The 22464-nt window shown below is 40.2% G+C and overlaps 1 protein-coding gene across 4 annotated transcripts in view; it reads left to right on the top strand.

Annotated features, from left to right (window-relative positions):
* The window catches only part of DLGAP4 (DLG associated protein 4), a 144340-nt gene extending 133907 nt beyond the window's left edge, over window positions 1-10433 (top strand). For 3 of the 4 annotated variants that reach the window (XM_070941691.1, XM_070941693.1, XM_070941692.1), the window contains 5 exons: window positions 234-325; window positions 796-1205; window positions 2648-2739; window positions 5098-5250; window positions 9601-10433. In XM_070941691.1, the coding sequence (XP_070797792.1) occupies window positions 234-325; window positions 796-1205; window positions 2648-2739; window positions 5098-5250; window positions 9601-9819 (966 nt within the window). In that variant the 3' untranslated portion in view covers window positions 9820-10433. The remainder of the gene's footprint in view (window positions 1-233; window positions 326-795; window positions 1206-2647; window positions 2740-5097; window positions 5251-9600) is intronic. The other variant, XM_070941694.1, reaches the window with a different exon arrangement.
* Window positions 10434-22464: the final 12031 nt, after the last annotated feature.

Here is a 22464-nt window from a genome sequence, read left to right as displayed (position 1 = left end):
CCTCATTCAGAACTTTTAGCCACTCTGAGCCAATGCTGGGCATTCTGATTGGCTCCATTGCAGATTCTTCCTGATCTTAACAAAAAAAACTTTTGCTGCCTTTTGGTGTGTGGTGTCTGCATGATCACTATCTGTGTGTTTGTGTGCATGCATGCCTCTTCCCTTCTAATGTGAATTCTAGCAGCAAGTTTTTGTGTTTTTGTTTTTTTTGTTTGTATCTTTTTGTTAATAAGGTTGACTGCCTTCAACCAGTGGCAAAAGAGGAGCTCCCTCCATCAGCCACCAAATTCCAGTCCATCGGGGTACAGGTAGAGGACGAGTGGCGGTAAGTGGAAGACACAGGGTTTTTTTTTTAAAAGGAAAAAAAAACCATGCAGTTGCAATCTCTCAATTTGTAGTTTAGTTTCTTTTTTCCTATTCCAAATCACCGCTTGGGTAGTGGTGATCCCCAAACCCTTTCTCAACAGCAAGTGCTCTCACCAAAACAAAGAGGCTTAGTCATGTAAAGAATCATTGGGAGTCTGAACTGAACAATAGAACGGGAGATGTAATTACAGATGCGTGCCAGTTTTTGTTTGGATGCCCTACTGCAGTAAGCAGGCAACCTTATAATTTCGTCTGTCTGCATGTATAGTGTGTGTATTTGTGTGCAGGGAAAGATGGGCAAGGAAATGCAGTTCAGCTGCAGATGCATAAACAAATACATATGGTTGTCTCTGCGTGCTGGGGAATAGAACCAGCCCTCTGTAAGGGCCGCTTTTCCTGACTGTCTCTTGCCCCTCTTTCATTTTATAGCAACAGCCACTCTCACAGCATGTCCAACAAACAGGATACAGATTCTGACTCTCAAGAGCTGAATAATTCTACCTGTAAATCAACTGAAAGAAACCTTGCTGATTGTTCCCCCTGCAACAACTCCAATAACCTTGATGCTAACACGAGGCAAGCAGCCATGCCCTCTGAGAGCAAGAAAACCCTCTCCTATGGAGATAGCAATGACCCAGCCCTGGAACCTTCCTCTCTCCCTCCTCCTGATCCTTGGCTTGAAACATCCACCAACACTCCATCAGAACCAACACAGCCGGGAGCTTGCCGAAGGGATGGGTACTGGTTTCAGAAGCTACTGCAGGCAGAGACGGAAAGGTTGGAAGGGTGGTGTCGACAGATGGACCAAGAGACTAAAGAGAATAATCTCTCTGAAGAAGGTGAGCAAGGATGATAACCTGGCTTTAGTGAGATTTGAAGCTTAAAGTAAGCAAAATCTTTCCATGCGTCGAGCGCAGAGCTAGGCCCAAAAGCAAGTTATTGGAAGGAGGGCTATTTCTTTACGCTAGGGATTATGCAGGTAAACAGCAGAACTCTGTATATCTTAATTCCTCCTTTTTTCAGGTTTCAGTTGTGATTAACCATAGTCAATGAAGAAAATAGTTGTTCCAATTGATATGGTGTGCCACTTCTTTGCTTTCACTGATACCTTGGAGAGAAATGTTGCATCTTTCTTTCATTTAGAAAGATACCATGGTGCCATCAGTACTCTATAATTCTGAAGAAAGTTAAATGTACAGGACGGGGAGTTTTCAATAGGAATCTTTTTTTCTGAGATTTTTCAGTGTGGTTAGGAAGAGAGGAGGCCAGGAAGTTCTAAATCTCCTTGTGGCAACAAACCAGTTTCTAAAATATTCACTTGTTATGGAATATAGGCCGTTGGGCTCTATCCACTCATCAGAGTGTTTACAAACCTATGATGATTAGAAGTCCTGGGTCACAAACCTGTGCTTAGAAAGTTGCATTCTTGAATGTTTACTTTCTGGCCACAAATACTGTGAAAAGGGTTGACTGAGGGGGAAATAGCCTTGGGAGATCAACTTTTTCTGCCTCCCCTGAAGACTTCACTGGCTCTCTATCATAAACAAAGCGTCATTCAGCAGTGTGGCTGCCTGCCATTTCTGTACAGGCAATTGATGTTGGCAGTAGAAAGAAAGGAAGTAGAAAGAGCTAACCAAATATGCACTGACAAAAAAAAATGGCTTGCCTTTAATGGCTCGGAGTGAAATAGTTATGTTCTTGGATGGAATGGGACTTTTCGGCTCGAACCCTTGGTGCTGCCTGTTTGTCCACCAGGGTTTCGCCTCCGCGTTATTATGCCTCGTCATGCTTTTGGGCACACAGGATAATTCAAAGCCAGCCAATCGGTGCAGGGGCTTGGGGGCTTTGGGAGTAGAGCAGGGGCTGCAGTTCAAAGGGAGGCTCTGAACTGCAGCGCGGGAGAGGGATTCAGCCACAAAAGACGGGGGGAGGGGGGGCTGCAGGGCTTCTTTCTGTGGCTGGCTACGAACTGTCCTGTGCGCCCAAAAGCCCAACGCGAACTGTACTGGGATGAATGGGCCACGGCGAAGGGACTGGGACGGAGGGGCCGTGGCCCAAAGTGCCGAGGTGTAATAACGCGGAGGCGAAACCCTGGTGGAGAAACAGACAGCGTCAAGGGTTTGAGCCGAAAAGTCCTAGACCCGTTCTTGGAAGAGGGGGTGGGGAGGAGATAAATATGCCTAAAGCGAGTCTTTTTACCTTAAATCTCCTGGCATTTTCTGTTTTTTGAATTATTTATCTTGCTTGACTGCTTTTCTTTCTTTCTATCTATCATATTCAGTCTTAGGCAAAGTCCTCAGTGCAGTGGGCAGTGCACAACTACTAATGTCACAGAAATTCCAGCAATTCCGTGGCCTCTGTGACCAAAACTTGGTGAGTGTGCGGATCTCTGCTATTTGTATCAAACTCGCTCCTCCAGCATGGCATATAGTCTTATAGCCACCCATCTCCACTCTGGGGTGGCTATTTAATTGGATTCAGAGGGAGTACGGATAATATTGGTCCACCCCTGGCAATGAATGGAGGCAGAAGGGGGTTCCAGAAGGAAGTGGGATTGTTTGTGATGGTCTGTTTCATGGTCCAACTGAGACTTTAGTTACCACTTGGTACAAGAAGGTGGCTGTGAAGTTGAATCCAGTGTATGTCCATGTGACCTTTCCCATGGATCCTGCTACTTTCCATGATTTATGGAACAGTTAAGAAAGGTGAAATGGGAAAAGTGATGTCTAAAGCAGGGGTCTCCAACCTTGGCAACTTTAAGCCTGGTGGACCTCAACTCCCAGAATTCCCCAGCCAGCTTTGCTGGGAGTTGAAGTCCGCCAGGCTTAAAGTTGTCAAGGTTGGAGACCCATGGTCTAAAGCACCACTGGAGGTCAACAAAGACTGAACTCATCTGAACAGGGGACTTACCTTGTGGCAGACAATATGTCTCTGCTCTTATTGCATCTGTGGATTGCTGCCCAGTGGCCTTGTTCTGGGTGACTTGCACTCTTCTGGGTGGAGAGAACTCAAGAGAATCATCTACAAGAGTGTGCAGAGAAATTTTCAGAGCATCTGTCAGATAAAATTACTTGAATTCATTCCCAGTTAGATTTGGTGCAGGTCCTATGGATATGCCTGGGGCAAAAGCCTGCCCTGTTATAGGGAATGGTTTAATGGGCTGAGCATGAAGAAGTGGACAGGATCCTTATGACCATGAGCTCGGCTACTAGCTCATTAGATTCATGCCTCTTCTGATTGGCTAAGACTGCCTGACAGGTGAACATGTGGATTGGTTCTTATGGCGGTGAATTTGTCATTCTAATTAGATGAATGTACCAAGGAAGGGTTGGTTCATCTCAAGAACCTCTCTATTTCAGGGAAGGTTGTTAAAGCAGAAGCTTTAACAAAATTTGGATGAAGCAAATTATCTGGACCCCTTTCAGTTTGTACTCAACATGGGACAGAAATGGCATTGCTTGCATGTTTGAATATTCTATGGCATGAGCAGGATAGGGGGCAAGACCGAGTGGCTTTGGGTCTTAGGGCCTTCTGGATCTGGGACTTTACTATCTTTGGTGCAGATAGGATGTCACTGCCACAAGCAGATCCAGTGCAAAATCTGGGAGTCCTTCTGGATTTATGATTATTACTTGAGGAGCAGGTGGCAGTTGTGGCTAAGAGGGCTTTTGTGCAACTGGATCATGAGGCTTTGCTCACAGTTACTCATGTCCTGGTCACCTCACAACTGGACTACTGTGATGTGCTCCACATGGGGCTCCCCTTGAAGAGTATCCAGAAGCTTCAGTAGATGCAAAATGTCGCAGTGCAGGCAGTTACTATTCCCCTCACACTTCTGCTCTGTGAGCTGCATGGATTACCAGTTTGCCTCTGGGTGCAATTCAAGATGCTGGTTTTGATCTTTCAAGCCATATTTAACATGAGGCTAGGCTATTTGATGGGCCACCTCTCCCCAATTGCATCCACCCATCGTATCGGAGGCTGCTACATTTTGCATCGACTAACATCTCTGGGTATTCTTCCAGGGGAGCCCCATGTGGAACACATTGCAGTAGTCCATTTGTAAGTCCCATCTGCTAAGGATTCCATCTGATGGAATCTAAGAGGGGAGCCTTTTCCACTGTGACACCCAACCTGTGGAACATCATCCCTTCCCTCAGATGAGAACAATTTTTAAATATATAGTTATTATTGATTGGTGATTATTGATCTATAGGACGTTTATCTTCATGCCAGTGCCAGATGCCAAATGACAATCTTAAGATTGCCTTTGATTCTCCTGAAGACTTGGGGGTAAAAAATTGAAGACAAGTATTGTATTAGTTTCTTTGCCACACCTGGTGCTCTCAATAGTTATCCTTGATGGCAAAGAATAGACCTCAATTCTTGTTCAGAATAGGCTACAATGCAATTGCATATTGCTCTTGAGAAATTTCTTTGCTTGGCGAATGCAGGATCAATCAACCAAAATAGTATTGACAATAACAGCAGCCTACTCTGTTATGTAGTAAAACATTGATATAAAAGAAATAAAGTTCATGTCACCAAATTGCACGTGCTACTTGCATTCAAATCATGCATAAAATGGACCTGAACTTAGATCTGTTCATTTCTGTTAGAAGAACTTTAAAACTATCTGCAATTCAAATCAAGTTCAATTCATTTTTTTCTAATTCTAAATGAACTGCAACGTTTTGGGAGAACTTCATCTGCCTTATTTGTTCACTGCAGAACCCCAATTCCAATCCTAGGCCCACAGCACAGGACCTTGCTGGGTTTTGGGATCTCTTACAGTTGTCCATTGAAGACATCAGCATGAAATTTGATGAGCTGTACCACCTGAAAGCTAATGGTTGGCAGGTGACAGAGCCATTGGAGAAGAAGGTAAGCATCAAGAATACCGGAGTCAAACTCCTACACTGTACATTATGTCGTTTTTATGGGTTTATATAGAATGTCTCTTGTCCGTGTTGAACATCTTAGTGCTTCATCCTAAATGCAAATTAGGAAATTAGGATTAGTTGTCTGGTGAAATTTATTGAAGTATGCACACTTGATTATGTTCTTCACAGGGGTGAAATGCTCCCGGTTCGGACCGGATCGCCTGATCTGGTAGCGATGATGGCGGGTGGTTCAGAGAACCGGTAGCAAAAATCCCTGCCCACCCACCCACCCCCATGCCCAGCTGAGCTGCGCGATCATCAGAAGCTTTTTTTTTGTTTCTTTTAAAAGCATTTTTTCTTCGGCCGAAAAGTGTGAAGGCCGAAGAGGTTGTAGAAAAAATGCTTTTAAAAGGATCCCAGCTGAGTTGCCTGATCGACAGAGCTTTTTAAAAGCATTTTTTTTACAACCTCTTCAGCCAAAGAGGTTGTAGAAAAAATTCTTTTAAAAGTAAAAAAAAAAAAAAAAAGTTGGCCACGCCCACCCAGTCACATTCCCCCCCCAAGCCACAGCCACAGAACCAGTAGTAACAAATTTTACATTTCACCACTGGTTCTTCATGTAATTAATTTTAATTTAAAAGTTTACAGGTTGTCCTCAACCTACAACCATTCATTTTATTGACTAGTTGAAATTACAACAGCACTGAAAAAAGTGACTGTTTTTCAGACTTAAAACCATGCAGCATCTCCATGGGCCCCTGATCAAAATTCAGACATTTGGCAGCTGCATCTGCTTAGGACAGTTGCAGTGAGGTCATGTGATCACTTTTGTGATCTTTTCACAAACAAAAGTTAATAGGGAAGGCAGATTCACTTAACCACCATGTTGCTTAACAACTGCATTGTTTCACTTAACAACAGTGGCAAGAAAGGTTTGAAACTGAGCAAAATGGAAATAATGGGACTCAGTAGTGGTCATATGTCAAGGACTACCTGTACTGCCATGCTTCCAGATATCCTGTACAAATCTGTATATAATATGATATTTTACATAAATAATAAATAAATAAATAAATAAATAAATAAATAAATAAATAAATAAATAATAAATAAATAAATAAATAAATAAATAAATACAACTTGTTAAAATTATTGTATATTTAAAAGGGTAAAGGTAAAGGTTCCCTTTGCACATATGTGCTAGTCGTTCCCGACTCTAGGGGGCGGTGCTCATCTCCGTTTCAAAGCCGAAGAGCCAGTGCTGTCCCAAGATGTCTCTGTGGTCATGTGGCCGGCATGACTAAATGCCAAAGGTGCACGGAACGCTGTTACCTTCCCACCAAAGGTGGTCCCTATTTTTCTACTTGCATTTTTTACGTGCTTTCAAACTGCTAGGCCGGCAGAAGCTGGGACAAGTAATGGGAGCTCACCCCGTTACGTGGGACTAAGGATTCGAACCGCTGAACTGCCAACCTTTCGATCAACAAGCTCAGTGTCTTAGCCACTGAGCCACCGTGTTCCTAAGGTCTCAGTCAGACCATGAAACAGACCATCACAAACAAATTTAAAAGGTTATAGGAGTAAAAAAAAAACCAGTTGTTCCTGAGAAAATAGAATATGGGGCAAACATCTATATAATGGCACTTCCATAAATAGGGCACCACTTCCTTTGCTTTACATTGGATAGAGAAAGAGTCTTTCCAAAGATGACCTCAGAACCCCGACAGCAGGGGTGAAATTCAGCCAGTTCTATCCGGCTCAGGCGAACTGGTAGCAGCAGCTGCGGGAGGCTCTACCCACCCGCGCGGACGTCATAACGTCCCCTTTTTGTGATGATTTTCAGCCTCTGCGCATGTGCAGAAGGCTTTGCGCATGCTCATTTGCGAACCGGTAGTGAAGGTAAGTGAATTTCACCCCTGCCGGACAGGTTGATTCAGGAGCAAAAATAGGCATTTGATTTTAAGCAGTGTAGAACTTAATGGAAATCTATACACCTTCAAATCAAACTTGACTGCAGTTGACCATGGATATATCCATGGGGTTTTTGGCAACAGTGCAAAAGTATGATCAACTCTCAACTCAGCCTACATATTTAGTATTTCCTGGAGATCTCCTACCTAAATACTAATTATATCTGATCCTATTTAGGTTTTCATACCAACACAGTTCAAATTGTGCATTGTCTGGAAAGCTTGTGAAGTTCTTTCAATAGCCAGCAATAATTGTTCAAAATAACTTACTGCACCACTGTCTTTTAACATGTTTGTTGTTGTCTACAAAAACAACCACACATGTTAACTTCAAGTTTAGGAATCCTTCCCCCACGTTATTTTGAAATATACTTTTCCCAAGTATAACCCGCCTGTTATATTTGAAATTGACAGGTTTTCTATACAGCACTTTAAAGAAATTGATAACTTTATTTACAGTTATTTTGATTATTCACAATGTTTAACATGAAATGTGAAGTACTTCAATTATTCCTTCAACATTACCTTATTAATGTATCCGAAAAGGTGTAAAGAGTTCTGATAGTTTGCAAAACTTGGAGCGACTGTGGTTTAATTACTCTGCTCGTATTCATGTTGCATATTGTAAATAGTTTCCTGAGTGTGCATCTCTTCCATCTGATTTAATTCAAATTGTCAAATCAAATTGGTAGTTTGTTTAGGAAAATTGATTCAGTTTAATATATGAACACAGGGTCACAACCACTACCTTGATATTTTTTTCACTCCCGCTGTGGATACTCCTGATTGCAATTTTAAATCTAGCAAAGAACAGAGAAAGTTAAAGGTACAGATGTGCAAAGCTCTCCATTTTGGGGACAGAATATTCCAGAGAAGTTTTGAACATTCTATTCCCATCCAGGCTGCCCAGAACCCTTCTGTTGGGGATCTGGTGATTTTCACAAATAACCTTTCTGATTTAAAAGCAACTCAAGGTGTCCTGGGAGTGGTTCAGTCCAAAATAAAGTTTTCTTTTGTCCAGAAGCCATGCCCCCAAACCATGGCATTTTGCAATGCTTCTGATATGGAGGAGTTACTTCTAAAAACTGTTGATTCTTTGTTCCTAAGTCTATATATCTGTAGTGAAAGATAATGCAGCATTTGAACAATCCATGCTTCCTTGTCAAGGTTAGAGTTAGGGTAAGATTCTCTTTGAATCTTATTTTGGTCCTGTCCATTATTGTGTCTCTATGTTACTGGATTAAATTTAACTCTGATGCTTGTAAATGATGTTATATACCAGAGGTGTCAAACTCGCGGCCCGCGGGCCAGGTGCGTCACGTGCTGGCTCCGCCCCCGCCCAGTTTAGCAAAGGGGGAAAAAGTCCCAATATGTCATGTGATGCCGCCGTGACGACCCGAGTTTGACACCCCCCTTTATATACTGATTCTGTCATTTTGAATAATGTAACTGGAGTTTTAAGGTAGTTATTTTATTTCAAATTTGGTTCAATACAGCCTGAATTTTATTGCCTTAAATTAATTTAATAGTGATGGTGTTTTGACAAATTTGTTCTATTTTTGCCTTAAAAAAATATTTCTCACCTTATAATCATTGAAAGCAATTTTAGATTAAAATCTAGTCACGCAAAGTGGATTTAAATTATGGGGGAAGTAAAATTTAGCTTTTTAAAGTAATAGTTTGCATTCCTTAGTTTACATTTGGTATATGAAAACTCACCAAAGGTAAGGGAAAAGAAATACAGGCAATCTTCAACTTAAACCATTTGTTTAGCAATCATTTAAAGTTACAACGATACTGTGAAAAACAACTTCTGACCAGTCCTCATGCTTAAGACCATCGTAGCTTCCCCAGGGTCATGTGATCAAAATTTGCAACCTTCCCAGCTGCCTTCTTCTGACAAGCAAAGTCAATGGGAGAAGCCAGATCTGCTTAACAACTGCAGTGGTTCACTTAACAACTGTGACCCAAAAAAAATCATAAATCAGGTGCAAATTTACTTAACAACCACCTTGCTTAGCAATTGCTAAGCAGTGCAAATTGCTTAGCAGTGGAAATTCTGTTCCCAATTGTGGTCATAAGTCGAGAGCTACCTCTAAAATAAAGGAGTCAGGAATGGAATTTTTGATACAGTACATAGATGTACTACCGTATTTCCCCGAAAATAAGACCCTGTCTTATATTTTTTTGAACCCTGAAATAAGCGCTTTTTGCCATGAGTTCAAAAGCCTGATTGGGCTTATTATCAGGAGATGTCTTATTTTGGGGGAAACAGGGTAGCAACTGCATTTCATTTTAAAAAATCCACTTCTGCCTGTGCTGTGTAATATTAGAGTTACAGATTCTGGTTTTCTACATTTTTGCTATTATTCTCCCTAAAGGAAGAAAAGAAACCACCCCCTCCTGTTCCAAAGAAGCCAGCTAAACCGAAATCTCAGCTAAACCGGGATAAGGCATCCGACTCGGTGGACAAGCAGCGCCAGGAAGCTCGCAAACGCCTCATGGCAGCCAAGCGTGCTGCCTCCGTTCGACAAAACTCTGCCACTGAGAGTGCGGACAGCATTGAAATCTACGTTCCTGAGGCACAGACCCGTCTTTGAGCAAAGGGAAGAGGAAGAAAACACTTTTTTTTTTTCACACCACTAAAAGAGGAAAAGGAAAAAAAAATGGGTTCACTAAAACAGTAGTGTGATTTCTTTGGTCTAGAGACACCAGAGCCAACCCTGCCAAGGGCTCCCAATTAGACCTCTCCTGGTTCTGTGCTTTGGTTTTTCTCCTTCCCATCTTTCACGCTGGCTGTGGTGTGGCTGAACAAACTTTTGGAAACACAGTCCTTTACACTTGGAACTGCAACCTTTTTACTTGTCAATCTGAGGAGAATTATTAGCTTGTTTACATGAAATGGACTAAATTGAAACAAACAAACTCCCCCCCTGCCCACCTTCAGCACTTGCCATGCTGTGCTTTCCCCCGCCCCAAATCCTTTGGCTATTTGTTCTGTCTTCTACCCCCAGAGAATCTCTTTCTCTCCACCCTCACTGTTTTTCTTGTATTTTATAGCTGTTCTCCTCTTTGCCATCCTTTTCTCTGCATGGCATCATTTACTGTATTAGAAGTAAAATCTTCTACAGTGCTGCAGAAGAAAACACCGTTCAGCGTGTACTCTTGCACTCTGCTAGTCAGCAGTCTTCAGTTTTCTTACCTATTATTTCCTTTATAGATGGGATGGGAGTGGGTGGCCAGGGCTGGGTTGGGTTGGGGGAGGCAGTAAGGCTTTAGGGTTAATATATCTTGTAGTCCAATGATGTAAGCAGAGGGCACATTCTGTGAAATATAAACAGTGTGTTTTGTTGTAATAGCCTGGAAGCAAAAAAAAAAAAAAATAGTGCAATAAGAGAAGTGTTTTGTCTGCACACTCCCATGAATAGTGCTGCAAAAGGAGGATTTCCCATCCAGGGCACCTGAAAGAAACACAGCAAGGTGGATTCACATGTTGCCGCACACACTTTTCTTTTTTTTCCTGCACTCTCTTCCCTTTTGCAATTTTTTGTATGTGATTTTGTGTGCAAGGATCAATGTATAAGAAACCAGCTGCTATACAAAGGGTAGGGGAAAACTATTTCAAAGTTGTACTTAATACGTTCTATGGTGAAAGACAATGGTTTTTGTACTGAAAAAAAAAATGAGGTAGACATTGGATGGTTGGCAAGTTGCCTGTCTGTATGTATGTGTACATATGCACATAATACACTTAGTAGAATATGTAAATTTAATACATACCAATGCATACATAGCTAATCACACATGTACACATTCAGATGGTGTCTTTAAAAAAGCACCTCCAAGAGGATGGGTGTATGTATAGCATATATTTTTACATGTACTATAGCTAGATGTGTGTAAAAGTGTGTGCAAAAATATATACCCTGCATATTCTCTCAGCTATTCTGGCCCCTTCTGTCTCATATTTTTGGAGGAACCATCATGAAATTTCATTTGACCTTCCTCTTCTAATCAATGAAGCCACGAATCAAACAGTCAAATCTAAGTTTCTCCTCTGCCCTCCACACCACCCTGTTTTCCACTTCTACACTTCTCAGAAAGCTGTGCACTGTATTTGGGGACTTGAGAAAAGGTATTCGATGAATAGCCTAAGGTGACCAGAACCCAAAAGAATTTTTTTACTGGTACATTAATGAAAATCATGTCAGTGAATGCTGTATATGGTGTCTATGCATAGGGAGTGTTAGATTCTTACCTGCCCACTTAATGTATAATTTTGTAATCTGTGAAAGCTTGACCATATAGAGTATGGCTTCAAAAGAGACTTGATTTATTCGATTTTCCTCTCCCTCTCCAATAACTTTACTTTGATGCTGGAGGGTGCTTGATCAACTTTTGAAACTAGTGGCTGACTTTCACAGTTCTTCCTATTAAAATTTGAAACGCTTGGAATGTGACTTTATTTACTTGCATTTCCAAAAGCAGCAATGTCAGTAATTAGGGCAGGTGTTTGATGGATTCAGTGGTATATGTTTCCGCGTGCAGTTTGTCAGTGGGATTAAATCTTAAATGTATGTAATTCAGCAAAACAGGTCTCCCAGTTTTAGAGAAGTGTTTGCTTCCACAATTACACAATTACCTTGAAAAAAGATAGACATGCTTTTCTCTGGTATATGTACTTACATGCTATATACACAGAATATATTTGTCCATTTTACATCTTAGGTATATTTACAAAGGGGCATTTTTAGCTGATGTGCACCCCTGTGTGAATTGGCATCATTAGTTTGTTGCAATAAAAATAGTAAAGATCAAGGGTTCTGAAACAGTCCTGAAAAACACTTGGGGTCCTGAACACAAGGACTTGTCTTCAGCATGCCTCCAGCATTGCTAACCACACTTGGGAGGTAATTATGGGCTTTGATGGAAAAAAGATCAAAGCAAGAGCAGTCAGCTGGTTTTCAAAACAAGAAGGTCAGCAGCTTTGCTTCAAACTCACAGCACTGATCTTTCTCCCCCAATGTTTTCTTTTAAAGGCCTACTTGATAGTAACTACTTTTGGATCCTCAAAAGAGCACTGAAAATAATTTCCATAGGTGGCACTTGCATGAAATGACACATTTGCTGAAGTATACATACTTCAGGAATTGAAATATTGTGGTCACCTTTGCTTCTGTATCCTCCAATTGTACCAGAGGATTCTTCACAAAACTTAACTTATTCTATCTACAAACCCATATTAGCGATAAAGTAGCCTCTCTCTGATCCAAATCTTGTGTCTGGGGATGACATAGCTTCTTTTCAAAACATATGTAAAGCAGTGTTTCTTAACCCTGACAATTTTAACATGGATTTTAACTCCCAGAATACTCTACCCAAAATTCTGGAGTTGAACTCCACACATCTTGGAGTTCCTAAGAGTGAGAAAGACATTTTATTTGTGCCTTTCTGGGCCCTGAATGTTTTGGGATGACTTAAATGGAATTGGAAAACTGCATTCATATAATGGAAATACATCCAATATCTACTCTTGATAGCATTCACTGGATCTTGTTCTGATCCCTTAAAATCTAATAATGTAATTCAGCCTATAAACAGACTGAATTTATAAAATGGGCCAAATCTGACTTCTCTTATGTGATTCAAGGAAATACCCAATAGATTTAAACCTAGTGGTAGAGCTACAAATGCTTAGGTGAATTAATTTCTTAATAGCAATAATTCTGTGAAACGAGCAGGATGCCTTATGCTTGTTTCCCTGCTTCTTACATTTCAGTTTTGCTATCCAGCTTCGTTTGTTTTCAACAGAGAATGTAAACAGAGCGGGGGTTTAAATTGCTCTGAAAAATCCATTTGGTGGAACTGTGCTCCATATATGCTTGCCTAGTTGTATTTACCCAATTGTGTGATTTGAAAAGCAATGTACCTACTACTTTGATGACCTGTTTCCTCCCAGCCATGAATAATGGTAATATGTCCCCCTAAGTGATATTTCTTAGTTTTATGGCAGGAAAAAAAAAGGGGGGAGAGGATTGCTTAGGACTGTGATTGATATTGATGATGGGCTTGGATGGTTTTTTTAGGAAAAAAGAAATTAAAGCCTTGTATCAGACCCATGGCCCAAGAGTTTGTAATGTGAGTTTTGCTGCCATTATAAAAAAAAATATAGTAAAACAAAAGGATCTATTTGATGCTCTTATGCCTGTCTTCTTGCAATCTCTGATCCACTTTCTAGAGCTAACAAACGGATGTAAAAGGAAAAATGGGTGAGATTAGGGAAAGTGTATCTGAAAACACCCAAGACATTTAATTTAGACTATCTTTGTCATTTCTTAGTGACCAAATTCATCTTTAATAAATGAGCAAAAGCATTGCAAGAGTATTTTTCCAAATCTATGTTTGTTTATTGCCTGATGGTCTAGCAATAGTGGTTTTCCCCAACTTTTAACATTTAGCCACAAAATTAGATAATTTCCCAATCCAAAAAATCAAATTCTGTTTATATTCCTTTATATTCCTTTGAGATCATTTAGCAGCTGAATGTTAGCAAATAAGTCATTTGGTTAATAGATCTATATCTTGACCATTTGATCTCTGCTGTTAACTTTCCTGAATAAATATTCAAAGTATGGATTGATACTAAATAGTGTTCTTACAAGAATGAGGGACCCCAAAAAACAGTACTAAGCAATTAAATGGAAGAATTGTATTTTCTCTCAGCCCTTAATATAAAATTGTATGGTACCGATGATCCAGCACAGTACTGAGTGACTTATTCCATCTCTTTCTATTTTCATGCTTCTTCTGAACTAGAATAGCAAATATCTTAGATCTGGGGATATATGAGCAACATTCTCTTATCAGGTTAAACTTGAATTACTAGCTCTGTTCTTTATTCTTTTTTCATTGAGCTAATTTAGGCAATTGTCTTTTCTTGCTCACCAAATTTTGCATGATATTGTACAAATGAAATGTGCTCTTTATATATTGGCTTTTTAAATTACAGTGAAAGGTTTTAAAATTATAGTGCTGCACACTGGTACAAAGGATAAAAAATATATAAATTAAATTAGGGAAGAAAAGGCCCCCCCAGATCTTACTGAAATACAACTCCTATCCCATGTAGAATTCAACATCTAACTTTCTACTTATGCTGTATCTACACTACTAACAGTAGTGTCCTTTATTGATGTTCTTTCCAAAAGAAGCAAAAAATTATGTACACAATGGAAATTACTTATTGTCCTATTGATTACTAGATCTGTCTATTTCCACATTTAGATTTCTGTTTTAAGCTGTATAAAATAATTATAGTCTACTATGCAAGAATAGTCCCATGGCCAACTCTTAATTCCATAATTAGTGAGAAGTTGCATGAGAGGTTAATACTCTCATAGGCCCCGGAGTCTCCAAAAAATGCACAAGAATGGGGGTGTCCTTTCACATTTTTGGGAGGCTCCGGAGGCTGTGGAAGAGCATTCTTCAAAGCTGCTTCATGATCTACAACCTCGTGTGTCCTGAAGCAGCCTTAAAACTGCTGCAAGGGTCTGTAAACAAACCACCTGAAGGTAAGCGGTGCACAACAGATTCATTTACCAAGGCTTGCGTGCAAGGCAGCCTTTTTGAATAGCAGCTGTGGTGCTAGTTGCAGTGATGCTAAGCAGCAGAAGTTGAGCCCTATACCTCAAGTCCAGCCTCAGCACTGCCACCGAATGCTGCTGTTCAGGATGGCCTAGACCTGTGATGGCGAACCTATGGAACACGTGCCACATGTGGCACGCGGAGCCATATCTGTGGGCACATGAGTGTTGCCCTAGCTCGGCTCCAGCGCGCATGTGTGCGCCAGACAACTGATTTTTGGGCCTTCCAGGCCCACTGTAACTCAGGAAATGTGCCGTTTCTGGAGTCCGGGGGAGGTGGGAAAGGCTGTTTTCAACCTCCCCAGGCTCCAAGAAAGGCTCTGGAGCCTGGGGAAGGTGCAAAATGAACCTACCAGGCCCACCAGTAACCTTTTTGCCATTGCGTGCCAAAAGCAGGGGGAGTACAGGGGGCATTGAATTATAAGTGTGGGCATGCACCACACACACCCCCGGCGTAACTCCCACTTTTGGCACGCAACAGCAAAAAGGTTAGCCATCACTTGCCTAGACTGATGGGAAGGCAGATGAATTGTTTTGTTTGGGAAGGGAAATAATAAGCCATAGTCAAGTGTTTTAATTTTTGACATCCTGAGCCCAAAAGGTTTGCCATTACTGCATTACTGAATCTTCATAGGGACAGACAAATGTCAAATATTTTCTTGTCCAACTGCAGTTTTCTTCTTTTGGACAGTTTTTTGTGGAAGTACGGGATTAATTTTGACTTTTTAGGGCTTCTGAAATTAATAAGGAATGAGTTTGTTTTTTAAAAAAAAAACTCTAGTGTGGTAAAATGATAAGTGTGAACATGCACTGATTGCAAACAAAAGTGACCAGTGTGAAGTTACAGTCATTGTGAGGTTGTAATTGAAGTGCTGGCCTGGCATTGGAGAATTCAGCCTCAGACACAGAAATTCACTGGATGCCTTTGGGCCAGTCACACTCAGCCTAAGTTAACTCATAGTAGTTGTTATGGGAAAAAAGGAAGTACTATGTTAGTCTTGAAGGAAAATAAGGGCTATAAGTCAATAGAAATAGCACTTTGACTTCAATATCCTCCACAGTGCTTTACAGCACTCTATAAATGGTTTACAAATATCAACATATTGTTCCAACAATCTGGGGCCTCACTTCACTGATTTCATAAGGATAGAAATCTGAGTCAACTGAGTCTGTCAGGATCAAACTCCTGGCAGTGGGCAGAGTCAGCCTGCAATACTGCATTCTAATCACTGCGCCATCACGGCTCTTAAAACAAGGTGGATTGAATTGTAAAACAAAGATGTGAACAGTAAAAAAAGGTAAGGGGGTAACTAAGAAAGTTATGGTTGGATCGAGTAGAGGAGAAATACAAAAAATTGTGAAGAGGTGTATAGGTATGGTTCTGGAACAATAGGTTTTCAGAATAGAAAGGTATTGAGTAGCACAAATGGTTTTGGTACAAACTAGATTTAAGATTCTTTTTTTTTCTCTTCTCTGTCCTGTCTCATTTATTTTTGCTTTTCTTTTGCATGTTTACTCTGAAAACAAATGGCATGAAAGTTGACTGTAAGCATGTTGTGGGTGGCTAAAAGACAGGCTGAAGGACAGTGAATATTTAATTAAATCCTTCCATTTAAAAACAGAGTCAGTGGTGAAATCCAATTTTTTTTAACTACCGGTTCTGTGGGCGTGGCTTGGTGGGCATGATGTGGCTTAGCGGGCGTGGCAGGGGAAGGATACTGCAAAATCTCCATTCCCACCCCACTACAGGGGAAGGATACCTCAAAACCCCCATTCCCTCCCCACTCCTGGGGGAAGGATATTGCAAAATCTCCATTCTCACCCCACTCTGGGGCCAGCCAGAGGTGGTATTTGCTGGTTCTCCAAACTCGTCAAAATTTCCGCTACCGGTTCTCCAGAACCTGTCAAAACCTGCTGGATTTCACCCCTGCATTCAGTCCTAGTCTGCAAGAAAGTTTGGGTCATTTGCCCGGCTCTCTCTGCCCCTCCCACTCTCCTAAAGTTACTTTAACAAATTTTTCAGGTATAATTAAAATGTCACCAGGACAAGGCTCAAATAACATCCAGCAGGCTGGATCCAACATTTGGCAGGATTGGCAAAGCTGAACAAAAACCTGGATTGTTCATTTTAACACTTTAGTAAGGCGTCTTTCTACAGATGCCTCATTTGAATCAATCCTTGCAAATGGATTTCTTTCCAAAATGAGTCAGGCTGAGTTTGTCAGCCTGAGTCAGACCCACAGCTCATTAGCCAGCCTCATTATGATCAGAAATAGGTTGTGATGTAGGCTTTTTTGCTGGTATCAGCGAGAGGGTGGTGGTGCCTGGTTTAGAGCTCTTTCACAATAATTTCTGCATATTTTCACCATACCATTTCCCCAAAAATAAGAACTTGTCTTATATTTTTTTGAACCCTGAAATAAGCGCTTGGCCTTATTGCCAAGCACTCAAAAGCCCAATTGGGCTTATTATCAGGGGATGTCTTATTTTGGGGGAAACAGGGTATATCATCAAATCAATCAGAGGTGGAAAACCAAAGCAAGTATAGCAATTATCTTGGAGCGGTCCTAACTGATGTAACAGATAGAAACAGGTACTGATCTAGAAGTAGACGGGCTGCTGGCTTAGACCTAAAATGCCAAGACTTCAGTAAAAAATATTTTGTTCCTTTGGACAATAAACAATAGATTTAATCTGTAACTTGAACAGGCTCAAGAAGGGCTGTGCTACCTTTTCTCATAGATTAAATAGTTATCCCATCTATATTCTGTACAATGAATTAGTAAAGTAGTCACACTGTTAGTGGCGAGAAAAGTAAGTTCTTCTTTTGTGATTGTTTTTGTACACAGAATGTTATCCAGCATTAAAACCCTTCCTGTCTCCAATCATGATAGTAAATCATTTTCTAGGAAATGCTTCCTGATAAATACTGATTACCATGATCTTAATGCTAAATGGTAGGTACAAAGCGCATTCGTATGTGCAAACAGCGTAAATACAATTAATTGCAATGCAGCATAAACATTGCAAATTGATCAAACTCAACTGGAGTGCTCATTAAGATGAAATGAATATAATCAACAGAAGGCAATAAAAGAGGTTTATATTGAGAGTCTTTCCTCATGGAGCTAAATTATACTTGCCTCTTGTGTGCTAATGTTCAAAGGCTTTAGAGAATTTTTTCAATGACTGATTTTAGTCTCTCATAAATAAATGAACCAAAACACAGTAATTTTGCAAAAGAATTCTGTCCCAGGAAATCCTGGTGTTAACATCTTTGTATAAATGACATTTTTGAGAGATTTAAAAAAACTTTTTGAATTTTGAATGCCTCGTTCTGCTACCTACCTTGCTAGTAGAAAAAAAAAATCAACAATGGCTTCTTGAAACATTTCCAAACCAGTTTTTATTTTGGATATTTCTAGATGTAACTCTTCTTTGCCTCATAGGAGAGTTCCCATTTTGTAGCTTGCAAACCATCCTATGTAGCATGCTCGTTTGCTTCTGAATTCCTCCCTATATATCACATCTATACAAGTGAGTGAAGTATAACAATCACAATATGTGTACACCTACTGATTTATCTTGCCTTGTACCACCTTTCTTTTATCCACCCATTCACTTTCCTTAGACACAGTAATTACAAATCTCACATGCATCTTTTTCTACTGCACTTTTACACCAGAATACTAGAAGCACAAAGTAGATCTCCTACTTTACACAGATACATATTTTTCTACTCCACTTTTACATCAGAATTCTAGAAACACAAACACTACTTTCTGAGTGCTTCAAGCATTATCAATAACCCTGTGTTTTGAAAATGAAAAACCATTCCAAGTAGAATTGTAATGCCAAACTTCATGAGATCATCCCAGGTTTTTTTAAAAACCCATATTAGGGTGCTATGCAGCATGTACATTATGTGAGATGTGTATTTTTGTTCTGGGATTGCCTGTGTAATATGATTATCCCCACTAAGAAAAAACATGAACATGAGACCAAATGTTAGTCACTAACCAAATGACAACAGAATTGTCTGGAATATGTGAAATCACATAATAAATTAGGTCATTTAAAAGTCAGTTTGGAAACAGCTGGTCTGGATGAGAAATCTCCAACTCAGCTAGTCTGCTCATACAATACTGACTAATCTTTTCAATGCTCATTTGAGATCAGCACCAGATGTTCTCCACCCATCAAAGTCTAGTTATTTTTCTCAATTCTTACTATATCAGGCCACAAAATAGATCAAGTAAGATGAGTTATCCTAACAGAGAAATGAATGGGCAAATTAGACGAAGTGGCTGCAAGAAGCAACACTTGTTCCTGTTTTGGAGAACAGTTAATTCTCCAGAAAAATATTCATCTATCTGGTTAATTTCACAGAAATTTCAGTTTGTAGAAGTCTTATTTACCCTAGCTATAAAGAGGAAAGTTTTCCAGACATAGACTCTTTAAATTGCCAGGCACAACCAATCACTCACACATGCAGAGTTCCAGCTAATTATTACATCCTGCCTATAATACAGGAATCTCCCCAATCTGTGAACAATTAGAACTTGGAGGAGGGGGTAGATGTCAGCCCTAATGCTCTTGCAGTTGCACAGTGACTCCAGACTAGCTCTGCACTTGATCCCTCCTCCCCGCCAGGCTGGGTGCTTCCCAAGAATAATCTCACCACCACAGAATTTTGAGAAACACAAGTATTTTATAGAACCCAGAAGCATAGCTGTGATTTAGCCGGCTGCATCTTATCATGGTGCTGCTTCTATCTCTTTAAAGTCTATTATAAAAAGGCATACCATCCAATTTCATACCATCCAATTCGGACGTTAGTTTCAGTACTGAAGATGATGCACTTGCTAGGCATTATATCTTTTTAAAAAAACTTTATTGATTTAAAAAAATTCAAAAGTTATTTACAGTAGTTCTGCTCCATAAAGTTCAAGCAAAAGAATATTTTCTCTTTTGCAAAGTTCCCATCCCACCTGAAACAATATCTTTGCATCATTAGGACAAAGTACAGCAGTATAACAAAGAGCAGCGAATTGTAGGAACTGGATTTTAAATTTTCTTTTATACTAAAGTTTCAGATCTGTTTAGGCACTTTCTACAGCCCGTTAAGATATCCTGTGTATTATTTAATCACACTGGTCCCACGCTAAAGGAAATCAGTGATGTATGTACCATTAAAGTCAAGTACATTACTAGCCAAAGGTGTATTTAAGAGGGACCTGGGACACAGCTGTTCAAGGAATTTCCATTTCAATAGTACACTAAATTAATGCCCAATTCCAAACAATAAGAAAATGAAATGTTGCTGCACATTCTAGAAAACCTTGAGTGGTTTCCTTTTAAAAGGATGTAAAAAAGAGATCAAAGAACTGATGTGTTCACTATCCAGAATTCAATTAAGGATGAAAACTGGACACAAGACTGATGAATGCCCTCCAACAAAATAGCAATAAATGAACAGCTTAAGCTTTTTCCAAGCAATTCTGTGGGCTTTTTAACAGAGGGAGGGAAAGTACCTTTGGGTTATTTTAAAGATGACTTTGGGTTGAAATGGCAGCTCTCTAGGCACAGTTCACTACATCCCATCAGTGACATGGGACTAAGGGTCAAAGAGCACCAAAAAGAGAAAGGAATGGACGAGGCTGTGTCCAGCAGCAATTGTGGGTTTGTATTAATTGTCTTAGTAGCACTTTCCAGGGGAAGGGGAGAAGGTTGAGGGGGAAGGCACTCAATATTGATAGAAGCCATAAGGCTTCCCACTTGGGCTCTAATTTTTCTACAAACCATTTATTCTCCTCCCAAAATCTACCATGAAATCAATCACCCACCAGCTTCTAGGCCTGGTTCAAAGATTATCTGAGAGAAAGTTGTGTTCTGCTGGGCTTTTATCTTTACTATTCATGCAACATAATAATTAGGCTAACACCCTCTAACATTAGTGTTTCTCAAGATAGATATATAGGTGTATATAATAGATCACTATTTAACTTACATTTACAGTGAAACAGCACTATTCAAAAAAGAGGTGGATGACCCTACCACCACCCAGGGTATTATGCCATTCTTGTGCGAAGTCTTGAACTCAGGACAAAAGAGGATATGAAAAGATGAATGCATTCTTACTGGTCTGTCTTCTAAAATGATCAACAGACAGGCCTTGATTTCCCTCCACCTAAATCCAAAACTGTACCCTTTTCTCTAATTTTGAATAATAAACTATTATTGGGTCCATTGAGACTATAGACACATGAGACATATGAATATCACACGAGAGTGAGTGATCATCAGAATTGCCAGTAGAATGGAAGCCCTGATCTGTTTTGACTTCCCTTCTTGGCCATGAGAGGGCACCCTTGCTCCATCAGCAAAGGAGCAACTACATTCAGCATGATGAAAGCAAGGATACAAAAATACCCAAGTCAGAATGAATTCTTGTTGATTTGTATAGGTAGTTTTGTCAGCGCATCTGTCAGAGATGCCACAAGATTCCCAAAAGTCACACAGAGATACAGTTCATGTTCCAAAAATTTTTAAAAGAAGGAGAAAGCATTGTTTAAAGCAACTTCACATTTAAAAATTTTGTTTTTAGTCTCTTACTCCTCCACACCTTTGAAATGCCCTCTCCGCGGTTTATGGCTACCCTTCTGCCAGCATAGTCCTCTCCCTCTTCTAGCATTGTACTTATCAGGACAAATGGAAGAAGGAGTAGACAGAAGAATGCCCAGTGATAAAAAAAAAACAAAAAAAAAACAAACAGCTAAATTTCTGCCAGCACCTAAAGTGGATCATCCAAAGCACCATAATGCTTTTTAAGTTTCTTTTACTGGCACCAGTATTCACAAGGTGATGCTCAACTGATCTTTCTGTCCAACAGAAAGAAGAATGCCACAATCTTTAAAGGCTGCCAATTCGTTTGTTCGTTATGGGAGACTCCCATCAGGTGTGATGTAAGGACCAGCCACATATTCACACCAGTTCAACAATACACTACAACATGGTACAACTTTAAAAGAAAATGAGTGGGGAATAGAAACATTTCCCTGCCGCCTCCAAGGAAATTAAAATTAAAAGTATGTACTATATAAAAAAAAAGCCGAAGGTGGTGAAATAGCTCTTTGCTTGTCTTCCATTATCAAAAGAAGGGGGGGGCGGTATTTGTTTCTGATAAATTGCTTTGGACTGTTTTCTTGTTCTAGTCCATGTCAGTAAGTTTTGAAAATCTGGGGGAGAGGGGAGGGGCGGGAAGAAGGTAAGAAGTATTGTCTAAATCCTCCACATTTTTTTTTTAAAAGAAGAGTCAAGCATTATAAAAACATCATCCAGCAACTACATCTTCTCAGAAGATGTTCAGAAGTTTGGGGCCCTTCCAAGAGCAGCTTGGAGCCAGGAACCCCTAAACAGGCCATCTCCTCCGGGTGGCTTCAGAGAGATAACTGACTGGAGATCCATAGCCTGATGCCAACCCAAAGGATGAAGTAGTGTGCCCGCCTTTTGAGGGAAATGTTTATGTAAAGTTGGGGGTGCCTTGTATTCCAAGATCAGCTGGCAGCTTAAGAGGAGAATGGAGGCTTCCACCATAACGGT

Source organism: Pituophis catenifer, unplaced genomic scaffold (genome assembly GCF_029215685.1).
Source record: "Pituophis catenifer annectens isolate HBS135680 unplaced genomic scaffold, rPitCat1.0.hap2 SCAF_3, whole genome shotgun sequence".
Classification (NCBI taxonomy): Eukaryota; Metazoa; Chordata; class Lepidosauria; order Squamata; family Colubridae; genus Pituophis; species Pituophis catenifer.
The sequence above is the reverse complement of the archived record's forward strand: the minus strand, read 5'-3'. Positions and strand labels throughout refer to the sequence as shown.